Source organism: Talpa occidentalis, unplaced genomic scaffold, assembly GCF_014898055.3.
Source record: "Talpa occidentalis isolate TD23 unplaced genomic scaffold, MPIMG_talOcc4v2.1 talOcc4.4, whole genome shotgun sequence".
In the NCBI taxonomy this organism is placed as follows: Eukaryota; Metazoa; Chordata; class Mammalia; order Eulipotyphla; family Talpidae; genus Talpa; species Talpa occidentalis.
Window position 1 is genome coordinate 74,713,979 of NW_023604295.1, and position 25,149 is coordinate 74,739,127.

At 33.2% G+C, this 25,149-nt stretch overlaps 1 protein-coding gene across 8 annotated transcripts in view; it reads right to left on the bottom strand.

The window, feature by feature from the left end:
* The window catches only part of ROBO2 (roundabout guidance receptor 2), a 584,098-nt gene that overhangs the window by 110,111 nt on the left and 448,838 nt on the right, over nt 1–25,149 (bottom strand). For 5 of the 8 annotated variants that reach the window (XM_037525704.2, XM_054700706.1, XM_054700708.1 and 2 more), the window contains exons 6-7: nt 22,675–22,802; nt 17,995–18,006 (exon numbers count right to left, since the gene is read on the bottom strand). In XM_037525704.2, the coding sequence (XP_037381601.2) occupies nt 17,995–18,006; nt 22,675–22,802 (140 nt within the window). The remainder of the gene's footprint in view (nt 1–17,994; nt 18,007–22,674; nt 22,803–25,149) is intronic. The other 3 variants (XM_037525707.2, XM_054700707.1, XM_054700705.1) reach the window with 1 other exon arrangement.

The following is a 25,149-nucleotide window of genomic DNA, read 5'->3' on the forward strand; positions in this document are numbered from 1 at the left end:
GGAAAGGTCTGCTTCACCATGTGGGACCTTCGCTAGCTGGCCGGAATTGAACTGGCGCTGCAGAGGCTGCGGACAGCTTCATAGTGCTGTGCTCAACCGCCTGCGCCACCAGGGGAGGCCCTACCTGTGAAACATTTTATGCTGACAGTGAATACCATGGAGGCTTTGAGGAAAGGACAACATTAGATAAGTGGAGAAATGAATACTTTTCAAGCAAATAGTTGAATAAGCATTGTAAAAGAAGCAAGAATACATCTAGGGTAAAGTGTACAATATAGCAGGTATGGAGAAGCCTAATTGTGTAAATGTCTGTGGGTTATTGGAGTTATCACAGAGGCCACAAGCCTCTATGACCGCCACTTCCGGTCAGGCCTTCCTCTGGGTTCCATGGCTGCCCTAGTTTGGGGGACCTGGGCATGGAGTGTGTGGGCCTATGATTATGGACACCTGGGCCCAGGAGTCATCGTGTGTTCATGTGTCAATGTGCACACCTGGGCCTGGAAGCAAGGGATAAAAGGGTGCCATTACTCTGAGGCGGGACAATGAGGACCACACTGAGGAGAGACCACAAGAGGGTACAAGACTAAGAACGCCAGAGAGTGAGTAGAGAGAGTGTAAAGATTCATGGGGTGCTGGTAGGCTTGGGTGCCTGCCTGCCTCCCAACCCCTCTGCCCGGACAGTGCCTGCCTCCTTGCATGTGAGCTCCCCTGCCTGGTGTGCCTGTTGTACCTGGTTCCCTGTTCCAACATTAAAGGCTTGTAAAATCCCAAATTCTCTTTATCTGTTGCCCCAATTGACAGTGAACTGGCCTACCCTGTGCATGCTTGCACAACAATATCACTGACAACAAAAGATAGATTTGGACCCAGTGTGAGGAAGTCCCAAGAAGCGAACCTTAGGATTTTAATCTGATTTCTTCTAAGCTGAGGAGTTATAGATATAAAGCAAATATTTTGGAAGCTTAAACCTCCTAATGAATGTGGTAAGCACAATGGGGAAGGGAGTGGGGAGCAGCAGTCAATAATTAGTCAATAAAGCAAGAGGTCTGGTTGGGAGACCAGCAAAATGACAGGCTAGGTGACATAGGCCTAGGTGATTCTACTGGAAAAGAAACTAACGAGGGGCCTCCCCTGGTGGCGCAGCAGTTGAGCGCTGGGCTGCGAAGCTGCCCGCAGCCTCTGCAGCGCTGGTTCTATCCCTGGCCTCCGGGGAGGGTCCCACATGGCGCGCAGACCTCTCCTACCGCCCGCTGCTCCCCTCAGCAGTGTATTTCTCGTCAGTCTGCCTTTTCTGTTCCCCGCGTTGGCTCTTTCACCCTTCCGCACTTCTGACTGTACCCAGTGCTTATATAAATAAATAAATAAATAAATAAATAAATAAATAAATAAATAAATAAATAAATCATTAAAAAAAGAAACTGGAAAAAAAAAACTATAAAAAGAAAGGAGAAAATAAAAGAGAGTAGACAGTAGAGCTTGAAGTTTTCACAAGGACATTTTCATACCAAGGCCACTCTAGTTGAGGAGAAAACAGCTTGTTTATTTCATGACATTTCTATTCATCTGTTTCCACTTCAAATAATTGCTTATGCTAGAAAACTAAGACTAAGAAAAAAACTTTATAATTAACTATTGTTTATTTGTTTGTTTAGAATCTGGTGTATATGGCAGCAAGCCTGAAATCTGAAATCTAAATAATTCAAACTATATCAACCTTGAGTAAAAGCCTTTCCTAGGAATTTTTTCAGTACTTCACAAAGAAGTACATTCAGGCAGAGTAAACAGTGGCGTAAATGGGGGGTAGCCTCAAACGTTTAGCCAATTAGTCATCCTTATAAGAATGCCAGCATAGAAACAGCAGAAGCATATATTAAAAAAAAAAAAAATCACTTAGATTTGTAGTGCCTTTTTTTTTTTCCCGGTGTTTATTATACTGCCACCTAACTCAACATAACCAACATATCCAGGGGACAGAAGGGATAAATCTAAGTGAAATTTTCTTCTATAACTATAGATAAAGAAGACTCAGTCTAACAGTAGAGAACCCAGATTTATGTATCTATTTGAACAGAAAGTGTTTTATGTTGCATTGCAGTTTTAGATTACTTGCTTCTTGCAATCTACTTGTTATTTCTACACAGTTCCACTGAATCAGCAGATACATTGATTTTTGTTCCATGTTTTCTAATAGGAATGATAGTTTAAATCAAAGTTAGAAAATTACTTTAGTAACAACTCTTAAAACACTGCAGTGTCAGTTTTTCAGGAGATGAAAACCACCAGATATTTATATCATGAAAAAAAACTTAAGAACTGTCTCTATCATCTGAAATAGTGTAGAAAAATTATAACTATGAAAAAAAGATTAAAGCTCTATACATAGTTCATTATTTCTTAATAAACATGTGAAAAAAGTAGCAATAAACTAGGAAGTGTTGAGTCATTCACATGTATCTCATTATTAAAAACAATTTAGTCAAAATCAGTCTTTGATAAGAGCCACATATTCAGATTATTAATTCATTTGCACTGTTTTGAACCAGAAAGAATTTAAATTACTTTAGATAAACAGTAAGAAAAAACTTAAAGCTCCATATGTTCTATGGAGTCTGTCTTTATGTAATTTTCAAAATGTAATAATGGACAACACACAATTTAAAAGATGAAATGAATCATCAAATGAAAGGAAGAAAACATATTTTACAGTTTTTTATTTTATATATTCTTGTATTATTTTTGCACAATATATGCATTTTCATCTTGGTTATAGTCCCCATATGATTCCCACCACCCTTGTTTTGATCCTACTCCCTTCTCTCCCCATATTTTATAGTTTTAACCATATTAGGACCTCTCTCTCTCTCTCTCTCTCTCTCTCTCTCTCTCTCATCTACCTCATTTAAATTATCATCTCTATTTTAACAGCAGTCTTTCCTGAACTTGATTTTTCAAGTTTCAAAAATCTTTTTTATAGATCACTGATTTTGAAAAATGTTTTCAGAATTCAGATCCTACAGTTTTAACTCAGCTACTAAAACATATCCCCCAAATGAAGGCTGGCAAATGACTGCATCTACGCATGCATTCTTCTATAAGGATATGATGCACCGACTTTTTCCTTCAAAATGTATTGGCTAACTACCAGATTATGAGACAGGAGTGTCAAGACAAACAAAATCTCATTCATGACATATGGTGGTGACCTTGAAGTAATACTTTAATGAAAACAAATATAGCAGAGTGATTTTTATAATAACAAGAAAAGACAGAGAGCACTGGGTTTGGGGAAGGACGTTGGGGGTAGAGAAAGTGGGGAAAAAACAATTAACTAGATCAAGCGATGAGGATGTAAGAAGAAAAATGCCAAGAGATGGTTACATTTGAGTTGTACTTTGAGGAACAAGTAGACAAAGAGCAGTAAGGTCATTTGTGACATGACAAGCATGCATAAAGAGGATAATCAGAGAACTATGGGCTGGGTGTATTTATTTAAAAAAATTCATGATGTTGAGGTAATATAGGAAGGCAAATTAATTTATGCTACAGGAGCTTTTTTTTTTCCTGCAGATTGAATCCATAGCAGTCAATGGATATATATTTCCTATAAACTCATTTTTTTATTTTTTAATGTTTGTTTTTTATTATTAGTTTTTTTAAATTTTATATATTTTTACATCATTTTTCATTTTTGCACAATGTATGCATTTTCATCTTGGTTATAGTCCCCATACACAATGGAATATTACTCAGCAATCAAAAAAGACAAACCCATGCAATTTGCAGCAACATGGATGGAGCTGGAAGGGATCATGCTCAGCGAAATAAGCCAGAAAGAAAAAGAAAAATACCAGATGGTCTTACTCATAGCAGGAATTTAGAAAACCTAAATAAGGCACCAGGAAAAAGACTAATTATAATAAAGTAAAAATCAAAATCAACAAGCAACTATAAACCAGAGACACACTATAGTGTGGGGAGGAGGGACTAGGATCAAAACAAGAGAAGGTGGGAATTGTATGGGGACTATGTTACAGGAGCTTTAATTATGCACTGAAAGCTATGAAAATCTCTTCAAAGTTATTTATGGCAAAATAAATGTAATAAAATTAGCATTATAGAATGAATGCTCTCAGCAATCATGGCAGAAAATTCCAATTGAGATTTGCTATACATAGTAACAACTAAAAAGAGTATTTCATCAGAAATCTTAAAGGACAAAGAAACTCTATAATATCATAATGTAATATTTAGCACTGATGATATTGATTAAAAATACCAAGAATCATAACCTTGAGTTTTCACCCAGTATCAAAAATTTTAAAGGCAAACTAACAAAATGCTACTAGCATTTGTGTATTTCATGCTATGAACTATTCTTTCATGTGATGTTTATATTGTACCTTAACCTCAAGTTATTACAAATACCAAATATTTTCTTGTCACCAGAACCTAAGTCATCGATCTTACTGAAACTGGAATCACCTTATCAATTTTTTTAATTAGAAAAGAAAGCATATGTATTAAAACATTTAACAAAGCAAAAGATTTAGAGAGTATTCTAGTCTTGAAAATGTACATCCTTTCCTATTGTCACCTGAAGTTCGATCACTAAGATGAATTACATCAATCACTTTTACTTCTGTAGACTCTCTTTCTCTGGCCAAGATCTATATTGCAATCTTCTCTGAAGGGATATCAGTTGAAAGAATTATTTTTGAGGTTTTCAAATGAAAAACTGCATCAATAATTCTTCTGATAATACTTCACTGTTTTAGTTGTTCTGCCAAGTGGCAGTAAAAATGGTTTTAAGAGACCATACTTGGGTGATAGCACTGATGGGAAAAAACAGGCAGAGCAGTGGCATTTTATCAAAAGAGCACAATAGCACAAGGGCGTTATACATAATATGCTCCCTATGATGTCTCTCATTAACTACATAAAGAACACAATTAGATCCTCAAGATCACAATTTAAAATACATATTTATAGTCAATATGAATTAAGTAGATTGAGTTACAAACTCCAAAAGAATGTTACAGAAATGGCATTCCTCATATATTTCTAAGACAACATATTACAAAATATGTATTTATAGCTCTCCTAGAACCTGAAAACTTTAAACAAATCATTTGTTGTAACTAATGCCATAAGCTATCTGCTTATTCTATTAAATGATTATATCTTATTGCTTCAGCTGTAACAAGAAACGAGATGAAGAAAATGGACTGGCAACATTTAGTGTTAAACAGACACCCAGAGTTGAAAATAACAGCTCTATGAGAAAAGTATGGGTGGGGTTTTCAAAATGGTAGACCCAAATAGAAAAAGGTCAATTAAAATTAGAGGTCTGCTGTTGTTCACTTGAAAGGGTATTTTGGAGAATTTAAATACAATGCACGGTAAATGAGATTTGATTTCTGTGGAATGATGCTTTGATAGTGCATTCAGCCCAAGCTGACTTCAATCAAAGTCACACAGGGCTCTGTTATGCTAATACTAACTGGTGAGAGTGAGTGGTGATATGGAAATCAGATGACTGAATATGAGTAGGAAGCATAGGGTAGGCATGTGGTGGACTTGGAGATGAAGAGATGGGGACCCTAGAGGTTAATCACATCATGTTTGCAGTTGTTTTTACAGGAAAATATGACTTTCTATGGCAGGCATGAACATGGAGATAGTCATGTAGCAGTTGTATATTAATAGGTGGTGATGGGCAGGGTGGTGATGGGCACACTCAGGACTCTCTTTCATGGAGCATAATAAATAAGCTTTTATTCTATAACAATACTCACTGGGTTATTTTAACAGAAAAAATACATATTCTGAATTTGTATCTTAAAACTCAAGAAGAAAATGTTTTTTGCTATTGAATGCATTTAATAAATTACAATATATTCTATAGAAATATTTGGAAGCACACATTCCCATAATTTTCTTTTGTTAAAGATTGCTGAATCACAAAGTACTTACACAACCAATAACAACTAACATAAATTAAGTGCTTATTAAGTGTCAGGAAGTATGATAAATCATCTGCAGTCATTTAATATTCAAAGAATCCTATGTCCTAACTACTAACATTACGGAGTAAATACCAGTCAACTGAACCTTACAAAGGGAACAGAGGTTTTTAAAAATTGAAGCAGTAGACTGGAGGATAGGTTTGACTTCTGGATCATCTGATGCCATAGGTAAACCTCTTAAATGTTTAGTTGATAAATTAATTTGGTTTACTTCAACTATGGTTTGACTACCTGAGAATTTGTCCTAACACCAAATAAAAGGGTAATGATTTCTAATACAGTATAACATTTTTAAAATCATAACATTATGTTTTTCCCCAAAAACTGTTTTCACTATTAAAGTAGCATAAAGGCCATCATCTTCTTTTTATACTTTTAATGCATCCTTTTTTAGGTATACTGATTTCAAAACCTGCAATGTTTTTCTATTACTTGTCAGAACAATGCTTGCAAATTATTTTAATTAGTGAAGCATTTGGCTTCTATGGGCTGGAACAAGATTTTGTCATTTCAGCACTCACTTGTCTCCAGTCTAGCAGCAGCATTATAGCAGATCAGTTTAATTTCGATCAATTGCATGTATATTTGCTTGTTCTTTTGGGTGACCTATCCTATTGTCTGTTATCCTTTGGTCCACCTTGTCAATGACAGTCAACCTGAGCACACTCTATCCTGAGTTTGTCTTTTGTTCTTTTGACTTAAGGTACTAGTTTGCATTGCCTTATTTCTCTATTTCCTCTCCCATGTTTGTGTTTTTGATTTGTCATTTGAGTTGCTACTACTTATTGGGGTAGGAAGCTGTCTCCATTTTACAATGAAATGATGTCATTATTTGACCTGGGAAAGCCCCAGAGAACACTAAATGAATCCCTTGGAATAGGAAATTAAAGAAAAAAGTAGTTCTTCATGTAAAATAACTATTTGTTGTTTTTCCTATCACATAAGAACTGGGGTATTGATACATTCCTACCATTGAGAATGACTCAAAATGGTAGGTTTTTGGCAGACGTAAGCCAAAGAAAATATGTTTTTGGAAAAAACATTTCCTCACTGGTTTTCATATATTTGGTAGAGAATGCCCCTGCGCCACGTGAAAAATCTGTGATTAAATGGGTTAAATGAATAACCACTATGCCAGAGTGGCAAAAACAACATGCAAAAAAAATGCATTGTGTAATAATTAGATATAGAAGTTCCTGCAAATGAATTAGTCAATAAGCTTACCATCATTAATGAGAATCAGAGAGCGAGAAGTCATTTCATCAAAATACATCATATATCAGAAGTAAAAGATGAATGTTTATTCAGTTTATAATCAGAAGAGTTTGGCTTCTAATTGATAAATGATTGTCTCTTCAACTCACTCAATTATATTTAATTTTTATCTTTGACATTTCACTTTATTTCAAAGGAATTTCTGTTAACATTAGAAATGCATATTATAAAAATATTTGATTTGATGCTTATTAAAACATAACTCAGAGGAAGCAATTCATTTATCATGGAAAATATAATTTGGTGATAAAGGATTGATAATGACCATTTTTATAAAACTCACTTAATCATATTTTATTCATTTTAACTGTTTTCAAGGAGTACAAATGATCAAATTGCAAATTACCTACCTTTACCATTAACCATTTTCTGACTGAATCCATGAAATACCTCTTCTAGATGAATTAAGCTTTCTTTCCCAGCCAGTATCTTATTTCATGCTAATATAAAAAATTCTTATCCCATGGTAAAATAGCAATATCTGCCCATTTTCTTTCAAAAACCTGATAATTTAATAATCTAAGTAATTATTTAATATCAAAATTAAAGAAGAAAATTATTAAGTGTTTTCCAATCTTCATGAATATGAAAAAGCAGATCATCAGAGAGAACAGAATTACTTACACTGAATCACAATTTTTCATTTATCTACTTAGACTTCACATTCTACTTTCCACCTACAAGAAGTTTCACATATATAAATTGCATTTAATTGTTCTATGGGTAAAAATGTGCTATAATTATGAAGCTATTACCCCTTTACATTTGAAATATTCATATAGAATTTACTGATTATGGGAAGACTAATTTTTTTTTTGGTTTTTTTTTTTTTTAAAGAGGCATGTATATTTATTTATTTGTTTGTTTGTTTGTTTGTACATGCACTGGGTACAGTCAGAAGCGCGGGAGGGTGAGAGAATTCACCAGAGCGGGGAGCAGAGCAGGCAGAAGGACCGAAGCACACTGCTGAGGGGAGCAGCGGGCGGCAGGAGAGGTCTGCGCGCCATGTGGGACCCTCCTCCGGTGGCCGGGGAGCAGCCGGGGATCGAACCGGTGCTGCAGAGGCTGCGGGCAGCTTCGCAACCCAGCGCTCAACCGCTGCGCCACATTTTTGAGGTTTCCTATTAGATCTAAAATTCCAAAAGTAATTCATAGTGACCCAAATTTAAACTAAATTAGGCAATGATATTAGTGAAATGTGTTACATAGTTTGACTATAAAACATTTAAATGGCTGTCTACATTGAAATGTATAGTAACTGTGAAAACAATTTCAAGAAACATCAAAGACATTGGGTTTTGGTAGTAAGTATAATATACACAAACACACACATAAAGTATGCATATATGTCTTGAGAGTGGGTAAAGCCATTTTTTATAATTAATAGCTTCACAAAATAAACAACTTCTAAAAAGGTGCAATATAGAGATTGAAATGTTAATGAATCATATTGAAGTCACAATTCTATGATTATCTAGAGTAAATAGAATGTCTTTGAAAAAATGAACTAGTGAACTTATTTGGTATAAAATATCTTCAATTTTTGGATTTCTCAGGCAAGCATATAAAAACAGTGTTTTAATAAATAGCTATATGCACATAGTCATTTTGTGCTTAAGTCAGAGCCTTATTTTTTTTTTAAATAACCTACTGGAAAATACCATAATAATGAAATTGTGATAGACATAAATTCAGATGATAGTTGACAGCTTAATTCATAACATTCATAATATTAATTCAGTTAATATCAAGTATGTACTGGTTTTATTTTGTGTTAGGATCTATGGGTGCTAAGATCTCTGTCCCCTGGAAGTCATTGCTTACCAGACGAAATTTACATAAATACCAGAATGGTACAATATGGTGAAATAAGAAGTAGTGTAATACAGGCTATCTGACAGGTATGAGAGCAAGAGACATAGTCTGCCCCTGACAGACAGGCAAAGTATGGAGAGAGGGGAGGGGAAGGAAAGAGAGGGGAGGGACAGGAGAGGTGGGGAGGAGAGAGAGAGAGAGAAAGAGAGAGAGAGAGAGAGAGAGAGAGAGAGAGAGAGAGAGAGAGAGAGATTTGATTTATTCATTGTTCTTTACTAAGGGTAAAATACATACTTTATGTCAGTGATAGGAGTTTCGTGGATTGCACCAAAGCACCTTTTCCCTTACTTGACTTCCTTGTCATCTTTGACAACTCAAGTCAGTCTGTTAAACTGAAGGATTATATTGGTGGAACCATGTATTTTTCCATGTAAATGTTCTTTACTGGCTTTAGCAGTCCAATCTAATGTAACCCAGTTTAGTATCTTTACAGATAATTTTAAGTTTTATTATATTTCAGATTACCAAAATTGATTTTATTTCAATTATAAGTACAGAAAATCATGTAACTATAGGAAGACATTTTGAGATTCAACATGTAAATTTCACAGAATTTTAAACTTTATAAAAATTATAACATGAAAGCTCCCTAGAAATTCTGTCAAAAATTTAAACAAATTCTGACCTGTAGATCATATTTTCCCATATTATTCTCTTCTATGCCAATAGCAGCTTTGGTGTTCAAATTGCTTTCCTGACCAGAATATATGAATGAAATAATAGCATTTTGTTTTCTTTAGGGAACTGTTAATCCACAAATAACATATTATTAACTTAAAAGCTAATAAATTATTAAGTAAGGGAATCTTCACATTATTTTTTTATATCAGCAGAGGGATAATTGATCAAAGAGTGGTGAAAAAATTATCTCCTGATTCTAAGTTGGGAGAAGTAGACTTCTTATATCAGGAGTAGAAGAGGTAGTAAGTAGGGAATGAAGAGGGGAAACTATAGCTTAAAAATGGCTCTTCAAGTAAATGGTGAGGCAAGACATCCATTTTCACTCACTTAACCTGTCAACTTGCCAGAACTGTCATGTCAGCACTCTAGCTAAACCACGAAGGCTGATCACATCCCATTATCTCATTTTTTAGAAAAATACTGCATGAAGATGCCAATCAGAAAAAAAAGAAGGAAAAGTCTTGCAAGCAAGGAACAAATGTACTGATGCTGAAGGGCTGCTTAGTTAACGGAATTTTAATATGCAATTCCAATGTTTCTTAATAACATTAATTACACGCTTAGTAAGGCACCATCCTAACTCATTAGTGCCTTCTTTTTGTTGTATTTTATCTCCTACTAGCAGTATGGTGACTAAGTGATTGGCCTGTTACCATTAATGTTGCTGAAGCTTTTTACAGCACTATTTAAAGCTGCTTGCATAAACATTTTCTAGGCAAGTATTACCTATGTAGGCATAAGTATGTATCAACTACACCAAGATTTGACTTGCTTCTACATACATGTAAGTGTTATACTAGATCTAGAGGCAGGAGCAAGATGAATTCAAAAATGTATTTGTTGACAAAGAACTGTGAGTTCTGTAGGGCAGATAAAAAAACAAACAAACAAACAATTCAGGGAGCAATGTTTTCCATGACAGAGATTAAACAGGCATTCGGGTATATTTTAACTCAATTTAATTTAACTTGGTAGTTGGTACATTTTTAATGAATTTAATTATGTAATATTCCCTTGAGTGACATTTAACATGTTTAAATAAGTAGTGTAGTAATTCAAATGTCATGCATGAAATATTTAGGTATAATGTATATCATAATATAGAATATAGAACATATACCATAATATATATTTTTGTCTACAAGTTACTATAACTTATAAAAATAAAATTGTGACTTTCTTAGAAGCTGTGACTAAAATATTAATGGTATTTGTTTTTGGCACTAGTCAGAAAAATATTTTAATAATAATTTCACAATATTATTTTTAGGCAGAGTATTTACATTATGCTGTAGTATTTATAGTAGTTTAATTTTAAATACTAAGTTAACATATTTAGCATTTATTTTTCTTCTTACTTGGATAGACTCCAAAAATTAATGAGTATTTACAATTTTTTGATATTTCAGTAAAGATAATGAGTAAGGGCTTACTCTATTGAATACACGGAAACAAAAGAATAATAAAGAAAAATCATCATATCCCATAACATAGTTATGAAGGACTCCCTGGCAAACATAGTCCTGTCTGGAGGAAAATGAAAAAGTCTGGTGAACAATAGTCTCAATTCTCAGTCCTCTACACCAATTTCACAAAATTCATTTGTCAGCATTGTAAGGACTCACACCATGATTCATTGATGAAACAAAGAAGATCTAGAATCAAGAGATTTGAGAAATATAAATATCACTTTGCAGATAAACAGATACATTCAGAAAGTAGGAGTGAAAATATGAAGGATAGAAAAAAAACAAGCCTACTTTGGATGGCAGAATTTTAAGGGGAATTCCACGTTCTTCATTTTTTAGAGATTCTCTCACTTATGTTACATGACAAAAAAGATTTTGCAAATGTAATTAAGGTAAACAATCAGTAGATTTTAAGTGGGGGGGAATCAGGTGGGACTAACTAATCACACAAGACCTTTCAATAAAGGGATTTTCTCTAGCTGATAGCAGAAGGGAAAGTCAGAAAGATACAAAACAAAACATGTGAAGGATTCAATGAATTACTTAGAAGGCTATTGTCATGTGAGAAAGATGGTGAGTGGGCAAACTCTGAAAAACATCTGGTGGGAAGCCAATATAGAAATGGGGAGTTCAATCTCACAACCACAAGTCTTAATTTGGTCAAGTTGAATGAACTTTAAAGTGGATCTTGGTGAAGAATTTCCAGAGAAGAGTTCAGTCTGGCCGATATGTTGTTTTTAGCTTGCAAGGTGCTCAGCAGAGGACCCAGTTGATACAGTTTGGTTGGGAATTGTGACCTATACAATTGTAGTCTAATAGGTATATGCTATTGAGGCAGTTCAGTTTGTGCCAAAAAACTAAAACATGCTCATTATGAAGCAAGAAGAATGAAGGAAAATAAGGAAGGAGTTTCATGTAGAATACAGAGTTTGTAACTTAAAGTGATTTGTTATGTATCACTATAAGGAAAATGGAGGAACTGAAGCTCTTTTCACCCCATGCCACCTCTATGGCTACCACCTGCAGTTTTGCTTTCCTCCTAGGTTTCATTACCCATATTTGATATTGTGTTATTATAAGAAGGCACTTAGGAGTGTGAGCAAGGGACATGCATACCTTTAATTTCGGACACTCAGGCTGAGAGATCAGAGAGCACATTTTTATATGTATGGTCAACTGGTTCAAGAGAGCACTGAGATAATGGGAGATTGTGGAGATCATGAGGAATGGGAGGCTGGGTTGCTGCCTGCCTGCATCCCTGCCCACTGATCTGTCTGTGTGTTCGGTCCCCTGCTTCAGCATGAAAGGTGTCTCAGATATATGTAAGGTTCCAAAACTCTTTTCTGTCTGTCCAAATCAACAATGAACCTGCCTAGCCTGGGATGGTTGCACTGCAATCACCAAGGACTGATAATATACCAACCAATTAAAAAAAACATGATTTTGATCAAATATTCAAGACAACAGTCCAATTAGAGGTTATTGATTGACCTTGATAATCCACACTTTCTTCTCCAAACATGCAAATCCTAGTGTTCAGCAGTTAACTAGATGATAATCAGATAAGGACCTACACAAAAGAAAATAAAACAAATAGTACCTTAGCTAATTATTTATTTAATTAATGACAGAAAGGAACAATTAATAAAATGAAGATGAAAGTGTACCTTCCAGAATTACCAAGGGAGCATGGGAATACTTTAGAATAAATAGTTGTCCATCTTTAAAAAAAACAATAGATACAACAGGCCTCTATTTAAAAACAAAGCAAAACAAACAAAACCCAAAGGGATAAAATACACGTGGAAAAGAAGAATATGTTATACATACTCAAGCTTAGCAATGCATGAACAGAAGATAAAATAAACTTAAAGAAAAAAATATGTTTTAGAAACAATAATAAAAAAGACAGTCACATTTGAAAAAGTAAGGGAGATGATGATACCTATTTATTGAGAAATCATACAATATGAAATAAGTGATGAGCTCAAAATTACAGAGTAGTGAAAGTGGAATTGAAACAGAAGACAATATAACTGATGTATCTGAACAAAAAAGGAGTGAAACAAAAACATGTTTAAAGATAAAACAGAAGAAAATGCTCTTGAAAGAGTGATGATTCTTTTGATTGACTGGGTTTGTTATAGGAATATTAGACACAGAATGATCAGACCAAGATACTAGTATTCATATATTAAAAGGTCATTGCAACCAAGAATAAAAAATATTCCATAAGCCTCAGACTTCACTACCATACACCAACATAATAGATGATTTTCATTCTGGTCTGAGATAAAGAAAATATGAACCCATAATGTAATAACTAGCCTCCAATTAGAGGTAATGGACAAATACAGGCACACTAGGGTCTCTCTAAGAATCAAGTCAGTGATTAAGACCAGGCAAGCATGAGAAGTAACCAGTACTTGTCTTTCACTTTAAAAATCTGTGTTATCTTAAGACATTTTAAATATTTCATAGTATGGAAACAGTTGGAATAGACAAGACACAACAGAACACATTTTTTTTAGCCTACTATTTAATCAAAACATATGGCGCAATAAAAACATGATGTTTAATAATAATTAAATGGGACTCTGCATAAAATAGCTAATTAGCACCAGGTGCAGGAAACATTAAGAACATGTAGGAGGGAGATGATCACCTCAGGTCACGGGGTAAAAGCTTGTCCAAAGAAGAAAAGCTGCAGGGAATAAAAGTATAAGTTTCCTTCTAAGACTTACTCAGGACGCATTTTGCAGAAAAGTGGATCTCGACATGAAAGGATTCATATACAATACCTACCAGCTTCCTGATTAAAACAACACGATTAGAATATTTCCAATTTTAAGTTAAATTTTATACAGCACATTTAAATGTTTCAAGGTGGAGTAGAGAGCAGTGATGTCAAAATTATCAGTTGCATTACTTTTTAAGTAACGTCTGCTTTATAATTGCCCTGAAATAATGTTTTTAGTCACTCATTTTTATTGGACTTCTTGGTGGCCTCAATAAAAGAGAGCAGGTTATAACAAAAATTCCTTTAAATTTAAAACAGAACTTTCTCAAATGCAGATAAATTTAATTTTTTCTTTAAGTAGTTAAAATATTGAAAGAGTACCCCTATAGATTTCTATTTAGAATAGTGACTTCTTTAAAATAAAACTTCTTAAAGGATAAGGAATACTGCCAACAATACGTACAAACTCAATTCCATTCTTTTATGAGAAGGAAACATTCTTTTGAGTCACTGAATTAGAAGTTTTCATAAAGTTGTGTATTATCAGTTTATTTCTGATATTTAAAACAAGTTTCACTTCATATACTCAGCTTGTCGTTCCCTACTGGAGGCAATCAGCTCCTAGCATATGGTATAAAGACAGAGAATGGAGTGGGGCTCTGCTTCACAAGCAAGGCAGCTGGTAGATTTGACAGTTCTTTTCCAAATTACTCATCATGTTTTGAGTTGCTGCTTGGAAAAAATGTGTTGCCCAACTCCAAAATAGATGTTCCTTTTTTATTTTAAGCTCAGGAAAAGCTTCCAATAGAAAATAAAACAGATGGGTATAGGAAGCAAGATATTTATCCCTATTTGGACCATTTTCTTCCGTCAATTCCCTCATCAGAAGAGTTTTCCAAATAAACAAATGAATATTTCAGCATTCATCATTAACCATGTCATAGGTTATACTTGAACTTCTCATATAAATGATGTATTTGAAAGAGTAAAAAGCAAAGCCCACCTAAAGGACTAGTGGATTTTGAATGATTAGTGTCATTTGTCTGGATATTGTAATCGGCAAGTATGGGAGTGGGACTAACAGCTCTCTGAGACCTTGATGGCATTTCAGATGAGTGAGTGAAATCTACGGAATACTGTCCTCCTTAGCCAGCTGATTGTCTTCTTTCAATATTTCCTACAAAGGGATTCACTAAAACAAGACTTGTTGATACATTCTCAAAAGTACAGGCCAGAGGTGTTTATTCCAACTGTAAACTGTACCATGTTACCAATTCTTTAACTCATATGCTGCTCATAAATGCCATAATTTGAAGACAAAACTTCTGGTTTGTTGGTTTACAATGACTTCTAAATTGGCTTCTTCAAAGTCTACCAACTTTCATCCAGTAATGTAATATGGTGATTGATTACTGAACTGTAAGTTTGTAGAATCTGCATATATTTCTTTTTTTTAATTTAATTAATCAATTTATTTATTTATTTTTATTGATGTAACACTGGTTTACAACACTGTATATGATTTAGGGGAATAGGTTTATACTCCTTCAGAGATATGTCATCACAACACCACCACCATGAAAGCACCCACAGTCCTTTATCATAGATCACTGAGTCCCCTCTAACCTTAGCTCATTTCATTTTGGAAACTTTAGACAGAAAGTAATCCCTGATTTTTTTTCTAAGTTGTATAAACTTGGAACACATTATTTCACCTAAATGATATTGGAATTAAAAGCTATATTTTCCCCCTCTTTTTGTGGTTTCTACCTTGTAGAATAGTATTCATGTTATTATCAAATGTTAAAAAGCTTGATTTTCAGTCCATAAAATATTAATATTAATGTAATTTTCTAATATTTGAATATTTAATTCATTATTTTAATTGATTTGTACCTACTGACCTTACTATAAAAGTTAAAATGTGTATAGTTCATGAATTCAAGCTGATATAAAAGTTGTTGCAAAGAAAAAGCAGACTAATTTCCTCATTATCAGTTTTCTCTATGATGAGCCAATAAAAGCATTTAACAGTAGTTGTCAAGTTTAAAGTCTCTTTCTTTATATTTCTGAACATTGTCATAAGACATTTGAGATAGAGTTATGAAATGACAGACTATCCCAGAAAAGTACAAGGTGTCAAGATTCTATTCTTTAGTTCCAATCTAATGGGAATTTAAGAAATCATTTCAAAGAACAACAAAAAAATAGAAATAACTTTTGAATTGCTTTGAAATGACAAATTCGTCTCAATACTCTCTGCACATCATATTTTTCAATCAATGTATTTTTAATTTATGAATTTGAAATAGATTGGAAATCATTGACATATTGTTCTGTTATAGGAACTTATGAAAAAACATAAATCAAGTGGTCATGTTTATTAGCTTATATATAAAAACATAATTAAATGATATTTTATATTAATTATCAATATTATTACTATATTCTTTCCTTTCTCTTCTTAATTTTAGATTCTATTCCATAGACATGTAATTATTATTATGAATTCCTACAAGTACAAAAATGAAGTTTAAAAATTACGACATATCCCCTAATTTTCTAACATTAATTGTAAAAAAAACATGCTCAATTTAATAGTTGTTTTAAGAAAAATATCTGCAGTTCAAATTCAAATTAAGGATAACGCATAACTATTTCAAAAATATTAAAATGTAAAATAACACATTTTAGAAACTAGAAATGTTAATCAACGCTGATGTACAAACATTTTCATATATATGATAAATCTTGAACTCAATTCACTCCTGCAATGACTTTGATTTGTATTACCCTCTTGATTTTATAATATAAAGTGGCTGATATTCAGGTTTATTAAATAACTAGCGAAGGAAGTACCACATAGAAATAAAAGAGCAGAACAATAGCTTGAGACACCAAAATTCTATGTAATATTTTTGCTACCCATGTGAAAGTATACTACATAATAATAATATGTGTTACTGTTTCAACCAATGGGGGGAAATATTGTGTTTGGACCAACCCATACCAAACATCAATAAAGTCAAGCAACTTTATTAAGAAAGATTTTAATAGATAAGCAATTTATAAAGATGTATAAAATTGAATATTAGTAAAGTATTTCTTGGTATATTAAAGAAGCTATGTAGTAAATTCATTCATTCATTCATTCATTAATCCACTCATCCATCAAATTACTTACAATGGAATTCCCAAAATTTCTTTTTTTTTAAACACATTTATTGGTAAATTAAGCCAAACTTGAAAGGAGATTCAGAAAGGTTATTAAATCAATGAATTTAAAAAATTTCCAAATGTTTACAAATAATTACCACTTAAATTATTGCAAGCGCAAGCTGTTAACTTCAATTTTGCAAAGCCAAATGAAGGATGAGCTATATTAAAACCACAAACTTTTCATGCCAAAGAACACAGCTCCTTCCTTCCTTTTCCTCTTAGTATTATATCTACTGACAACAACTCAGTCTTCTAAATTTTATTTAATTAGGCATGCAGACAATAAGTATGCAGCAATTAAAAATACCCTTAAAAAGCTGGGATTTGAGCAGCTTAAAATAGAAGAGCAAAAAACAATGAAATTCATTAATTTAGTTCATAAGCTTTTATCTAAATGAATATAAAATATAACCAATAATTGATTATTTCATACATAAAATAAAAAATGGAGGTAGTGAAAATTAAGAGCTATCAACATATTTTTAACATGAAAATTGTTACCTCTTCATTGCTACATAGCAAAGGTTACTACAAAGATGGTTTATCAAACTGAATAAAAGATTAGGAGCAACTTTTATAGCAGGTAGTCCCACAAGTAATATTTTAACATGGGTGAATACATACATTTCATTCTGTCAAATCCTACTATGCATGAGTTATGAAGCATTGTACAAAGCCATGCTAAATGGATAGAAGGATGGCTACTTACCAACAGGGCGAGCTGTAGACATTACAATGGTGTGGTGAGAACATAAAAAAGAAATTAAAAAAAAAAAAGAAAGAAAAGAAAATTATCAGAATGCATGATGTGTAATGCTACATTTAAGTATGGACAGTAGAGTGATTTCTAGTCTCATAATTCAAGTATGAACAGGATGTCTGAATTTGACAAAGCTGAAAGTTACAAATATAATTCTAAGAATATAATTATTTTGCATCCCAGGACTGACAATAAGCAATTTTAGAGCTATTTTATGCAAAGTCTTATCATAGTCACTTACTATAGCTATTATTTCAAAGATCTTTTTAGAGTTAAACAACCTCGTGTTACACCAAAGTTAAGAACCTGATGAATATAACTATTCAAGTCACAGACCAGCAAATGTCATGTCAATAAAAGAAGGCCTCACTGTCTGATTTAAATAGCAATTGGATTTTAAGCATGGTTAGTCAGAACCATTACAAGAACTACAGAAAAGCCCCTGACGCTGCTTTTCAGCCAGTAATAAGTTAAGATCACATCACTTTTCATCCGTGGACAGGGTGGATGAAAATATAACAAATAGGTTGGAACATCCTTAGAGATTTCAACTGAGTAGCTTGCTAACTACTGCTAAGTTTTTTGTTTTTTTTTTTTTTTTTGTATTTTTTTGGCAGAGGGTAGGAAACAATGACTGACAAGTTGATTCTTGTTCACACTGAGAATGGCTTTCAAACTGCTGTTTCAACAAATTATTTTTTTATTATACCGTAACTTTCAATCACTAAAATCAGTAGTAGTAGGCTATAATATTAAAGAGAAAGAAAAGAAAAAACATGGTACTAAGTTATGTTTTAAAAACAAATGAAGTTTATTTATTTTACTTAGTCTAGGAAAATTTAAAAGAAAAGTAATTTTTTGTTTTAAGAAAATATTTTCATTTTTCCAACGAAGTATTTATTCATACAAAACAAGTTCAAGCAATTGAACAATGGGGAACAATTGTGCTTACAATTGAATGCAGTTTGTGTTAACTCACTTAGGATCAATTTTTAAGAGTTCTATTAGAGTATGACTGATTTGATTAGAGTATAAATGCTAGGATTGTGTTGTCCTCTAGCATTATTGTAGCATAGAAATTGTAAGAGATACACATGGCCTTAATAATATTTTCTTTAAAAAGAATCATACCAAATCAATTTAGACAGTAAATCATTTTATATAAAAGCAAGGGGCAAATATAAAGCAAAGTCCACTGTCCAATTGAGGAAGAAATGTATTTAGCGGCATTTAAACTTTTTATGAAAACTTACATTCAAAATATGTGTTCAAAAGTGTTTTGACAAATTCCAGTGGAAAAGTCCTAGTGCACACAGAATGTGACTCTAGAACTTATAGGTAGTTTGTCTGGATATATCTCCAGCAAGGTGGGCTAACACAGCCACTGAAACCACACTTACAGTCACTTACTATAGTGACTTTGAATTCACTCAAAAAGTTCATTATAATAATAGTTTTGTGCAATCTCAATAAATAAATAAATAAATAAACAAACAAACAAACAAATAAATAAATAAATGCTTGCGTTTCTCTTATGTGAGATCCATGGTCTTGTAAAACAATTACAGCAGTCCTATGGGAATTCCAGCTTAGTGACATTCTAGTGTGCCTATCCTACAGTATACACGGGTTTAATGGAACGCAAGGTAATTGAGAATTTGCTCCATGCACGATTTCTTTCTTGTTTTTTATGTTGGAGGGCACATAAAAATAACAGCCAACAACAACAAATTACAGACTAACAATGTGAAGTTGTGCCTTATTTTAACTGATGAGATTCCTCTTAATTTTGCCAATGTCCAGTAGAAAAATAAATTTGTTTTTCATTTTTGAATTTGCATTTCTTAGGTGGCAACTCAAACTGAACCCCAAACATAATGTTTCCTTTAGAAAACACAAGGTATGTTGAGTCTATAATATTAAAGAGAGAAAAAAGAAGAAACTGTGGCAAGAAATCATGTTTTAAATAAATCAAATGTATATCTTTCACTTAGTCTATGGTAATTAAAAAAAAAAAATAAGGTCTTATTGCCATAGAAAAAAGCTAGTTTTTCAGATGAAGGCTTTATTTTTTGAAAGTCAGTTTAAGCAATTAAAAAAAAAATGGGAGAATTGTATTTCCAAATATGGAGTTTGTGTTCTCCTTGTGGGATCCTTTATAAAAGTTCTATTACAGTGAGGCTTAATTTGATTAAAATATGAATGCTGGGAGGTTTGTTGTTGTCTAGCACTAGTTCTTTCTAATTTTTATGTTGGTCAAGTCAGCAAAGGGAACTACTTGCTATTAAGATTAATTTACTGTCCCTTTTTACCACTTGTTTGAAATCGAGAACAACTGGAGGATCTCTATTGCAGATTTTTTACTACAAAGTTTGGTTGCTTTTACCCAGTTGGCTAAAGAGAACAATATGGTAAAATGTTAGCAGAAACATCACAGTAGAACTTCCTGTTTTTGTTACAGAGTAACATTTCATCCTGAAAAAAATCCAGCAGGTGGATGTTTTCAAAGTCAGCAAATTAAGTTAAACGGTGTCCCTGCATAAATGGATGAAAATGAAAATAAGACTCTTGTGTGTGTTGATCTCATTCTAATAAAACAATCCAAGAAAGGGCTGAGTATTTCACTTTTGAGCATAGAAAAAAAAAGTCATAGATAATGTATCAACCTTTTATTATGAGAAATACCAGCAACATTTGTACTGGTTAAAAAAAAATTACATCCCATTATATAGTATAAGGAGATTTTTTTCTTTAGGCCTGTTTTTGAGATTTTAGTCTTAGGTGAATGATAAATACATGCTACACAGATAAAACTCCAATCCATCTAAGGACACAGATTAGGGGAAAGTCTGTTTAAGTTTTGCTGATTTTATATCAATTCCTATTAAAAGCAAATAATTCTTTCTATGAGTTCTGTAAGTTAGTTTTAAACATTCATGCAGAAGAAGGAGGAGGCCTATTTTAAGGAAATGTTAAGCCTGAAACTTTCAACAAATTATGAAAACAATTAGCTGGGAAAGATCATAAAGCAAACAGATCACTTCAAGTCTCATTCACCCAAACATTCAAATATAAAAGGAAGCCCCACTGCTTCCAAAAACAACTCCTCACATTTTCTCACCATTTGCTTAGTCAGCAAATATGTTTTGAATGAAAATTTCCTTAGCTGATTGTTCTGTTTTGTTTTTCCCCAGTCACTACAGAAACAAACAAACACCCTTTGGGGGAAATTTGGTCAAGCGAGTTGTTTTTGCAGAAGAGTGTCTAGACAACTGCAAACAAATAGATTTGAAAATACATGTAAATTACAAAATGTCTCTTAATGAAAAGAATACTCAAATAATTAGCTCATCAGTTTGGTCTGTAGTCTGTATTTATTTTCTATCTAAATCTGCATGGGGAAAACACAGATTAGGTGGAGTGGGATTGGAGTGATTGAGATGTATGAAAACCTCCAATACCTTTTTTCCAGGTCTCCAGAGTGCCTGTCTTCTAATAGTTACCCAGAAAAAGATGAGGGTGTATTTTTTTTTTTTTTTTGATGCCCTAACCTTAGATTTAGAACACTTTTCTTACCAGAGGAAGAACCAAGCTGGAAATCCCTGACTCATTTCTCCCTAATTCAAAATCCTCTAAACCCTAATCCTAATCTTACGAAATTTTCTGGGAGCAAGGGTTAAGAGGTGAGATGTAACTGAGCGCTGGAAGAAAACAGACAACCATACTTATGAGGAATGAAAGGAGGAGGTGTCCATTAGGGTGGTGAAGAAAGGTTAAAAGACTGAGCAACAGGCGATGCACTTGCCCATCTGTGAAGTCCTGCGTGTATAAATGATGCCATGGGTAACGTCTATTGGCAAGAGTAACTGTCTACATGATATGACTTGGTACCTTGGGCTATTTAATTTACTCATGTGGATCAACATGTTCCACCAGGAAGGCAGTTAATTCATTCTAACTTACTTTAGGGTTAAGTAATGCTTTCTTTCTCTTACAAGCAATTCCAGTGAGTCTGTTAAAGAACATTATTCTGTGACTGAGAAGGTGCATGACATCTAGAAAGTGAAGTTATTACAGGAGCAGCACTGACTATTTCAATTATTTAAGGCCAATGAACTTCAGGAATTACTCTTTAAATCAGATTATCTCGATGAAGGCACTCCATTCATTTTTCACTGTTAGAAACAGTGTTAGCTCTATTTTTTTTTTTAGGTAGCTTTTCAAATGCAGAAATAAAAAAAAATGAAATTCAAAACAGTACTCTAGTAGGGTAAAGTGTCAAACCAGCAAGCCAAAACCAAGCAGCTTTGAAACTAGTGGTATTTAAAAGCAGTGAATAGTTCAAAGCAGTGAAAATGCAGATTAGTGTAAAATACCTTCTATTTTCAGACATACATTTATACTATATAAGCTATTACTTATTAAATACAAATCCCATCAAATGATGATCCTTATAAACCCAAATTTAAAAGTAATTATATTTCCATTAGTAATAGAGCAGACATAAAATCTAGGCTTTTTAATATAATAATAAAACAGCTTAAGCTATTGTTTTGATTGTGAATTCACTTACCAATAACCACAAGTAGTCTTCCACTTCAATTATGTCTCACACCCTAAGTCTCTTACCTCGCACTGTGAGGGTAGCTGAGGCCTCCACTTTTCCAACACGATTTTCAGCAATACACATGTAGGTGCCTTCATCTGTACTCAGGGCCTTTTTGATTCTTAGTGTATAGTCATCTTTGATGTCATACCTGTGTAGAATATGGACTGTCTTTATTAAATAATATAGGTTTTATTTAGAAAAATAAGGCTAAGTGTTCACCTTCCAATTTCTCTTCCTATACTGTATTTTACCTTAAACAAAATACACACACAACGTTCAACTATAAAGTATAGTTACTTACATTAAATGTGTTACTAATAAGCTCATTAACTTCATATCTGCCCCCCAGCTGTTATAGTATCAATTACTTATGTTTTGTATATGGATACAAATCTTTCTGATTTGTCATTGAGGAAAAGATCAGAAATTGTATGTTGCTTCACCATTAAAAAACAAAAAGACAGGAAATTTCATTCATGGCATCCTCAACAAAATCCTCTGAATCATGAATTGTCATTTCACAGATGAGGAAACTGATGGTCTAGTGAAATGATTTGCTCAAAGTCAATTTATCAGAGAAAACCAGAATTCAAACCTAGAACTAAAACAATCAACCTGGCACTTTCCCCACTCTGTGTGCCTTTTCCCCACAATGAAATTCTTAGTTTAAATTTCAAATGCAAACTTATGACATATGAGCCACATTAGCTACATCATTCAACAAACATTTGGTCACAATTTCTGACAAAATATTTTACTTCAGGTTAGATAAATTCATTGTATATTCAGCAACATGGGCAGCAAATAAAATGTGAGAATGAGTAATACCTTGTTTTCAAAACAAAGCATGTTCATTTAAAAATCACAGATTACAGGGCCTCCCTGGTGGTTAAACACAGCATTGAGACAGGTAATCTTTGAATTAGAAAGAGGTATTTATGTTATCATTTTCAATGATCTTACATCTTATTTGTATAGAGTGGTTCAAATGGTGCTCATTTAGCATTATTTCATTTTAACTTCCCTTCAAGATTACTGAAATTTGAGATTATAATGATGGTTTAATCATTTTTACAAGAAATATTTATGAATTACACTTTGCATGCTAGGCACTGCATTTACCATTGAAGAGACATGTCTCATAGGGCTTTCAGGCCAGTGAAATGATTCACAGATGGAACGGAGAACATTATCCTCCACATGATTGTAGGTCAGAACAACCGCTAAGTCTTTCTCCAGGTAACACATACATCTACCTAACTGCATTGTGGTCTGCATATAGCTCTGAGAATCATGTTCTTTTACCTCAACTAGAAGTGATATATTAGCTTTGCTAGGTCTTATCACACCACAGTATTACAATATAAAAACAAACAGACTTTGAGGTTTCTCAGGTATTGGGGTGTTCAGAATCCTTTAAATTCTCATTGTTCACTAGATCTTTGTGGAGACTGAATATTATCAGCTATGTGGATGTATATAAAATACTTTCTCTCTCTATATATAAAATAATTGACTCAATTAAGAACAACCTTAAGAACTCTTCTGTAACCATCCATTAACACTTAAATTCTGCCTGCAATGATTTACCAACGAGACTTCCAGCCTATTCCTATCATTGAACATCTCTATTAGAAAATCTATGAGGGTTGATGAAACAAACACCTGATGAAATAAAACATTCTTTCAGAAGTTTCAACTAATGCTACTTACTCTTTGTGCCAAAAGGAAAAGATAATTAGATAATTTGCCCAACCTTTTCTAAACACATTACCTTATTTTTCTTGCTCAACATAGCTACCTTGTTCCCACTTATCTTTGTGCTTCTACTGTAACTTCATGGATTGCCATTCTACATTTTCCATTGATCATTCTTGACTTTCAAGATAAAACACACACACACACACACACACACAAACACACACATTCCCTCAAAGATGCTTTTCCTCTCATTTATTTTGCACAATGCTTTTTCTATTTGTTGCTTTATTAAAATTACTTTTAATTCTTGTTTTCTTTATTTTTCAATTCATCTTGTTTTATTTTCTTCAAAGCTACCAAATTATTTGCTGTGTAGTTTATTGTATTCTTTGTTTCCAAGAGCATGTTTGCTCTATGAGAATAAAAACTGGTTCTCTCATTCTAAGCTATAAACCCAAGTCCTACAAGAAAGCATCTGAGATCTTGCATGTGCTAAATGAATGCTTATTGAGTGAATGATGAAAGTCCCAATACAGGCTTAAGTTTCTTCTGTAGTTCTTTCACAGAACTGTTGCAAGTAAAACAATATAATGCAGAACTAAAAGAATAACTAATTTGAAATATACCATTCTAATATAGCAAGGAACACAGTAACTTGCTAAGTTTATACACCAGCAGTCAATTCTAAAATGTAGGTTAAACTGATATTAACATAATTCTATAAATGTAAGAACCTGGGATATTTAATACATCAATGCTACCAGATGGAGATAGAGCTAAAATAAAGCAGCTAG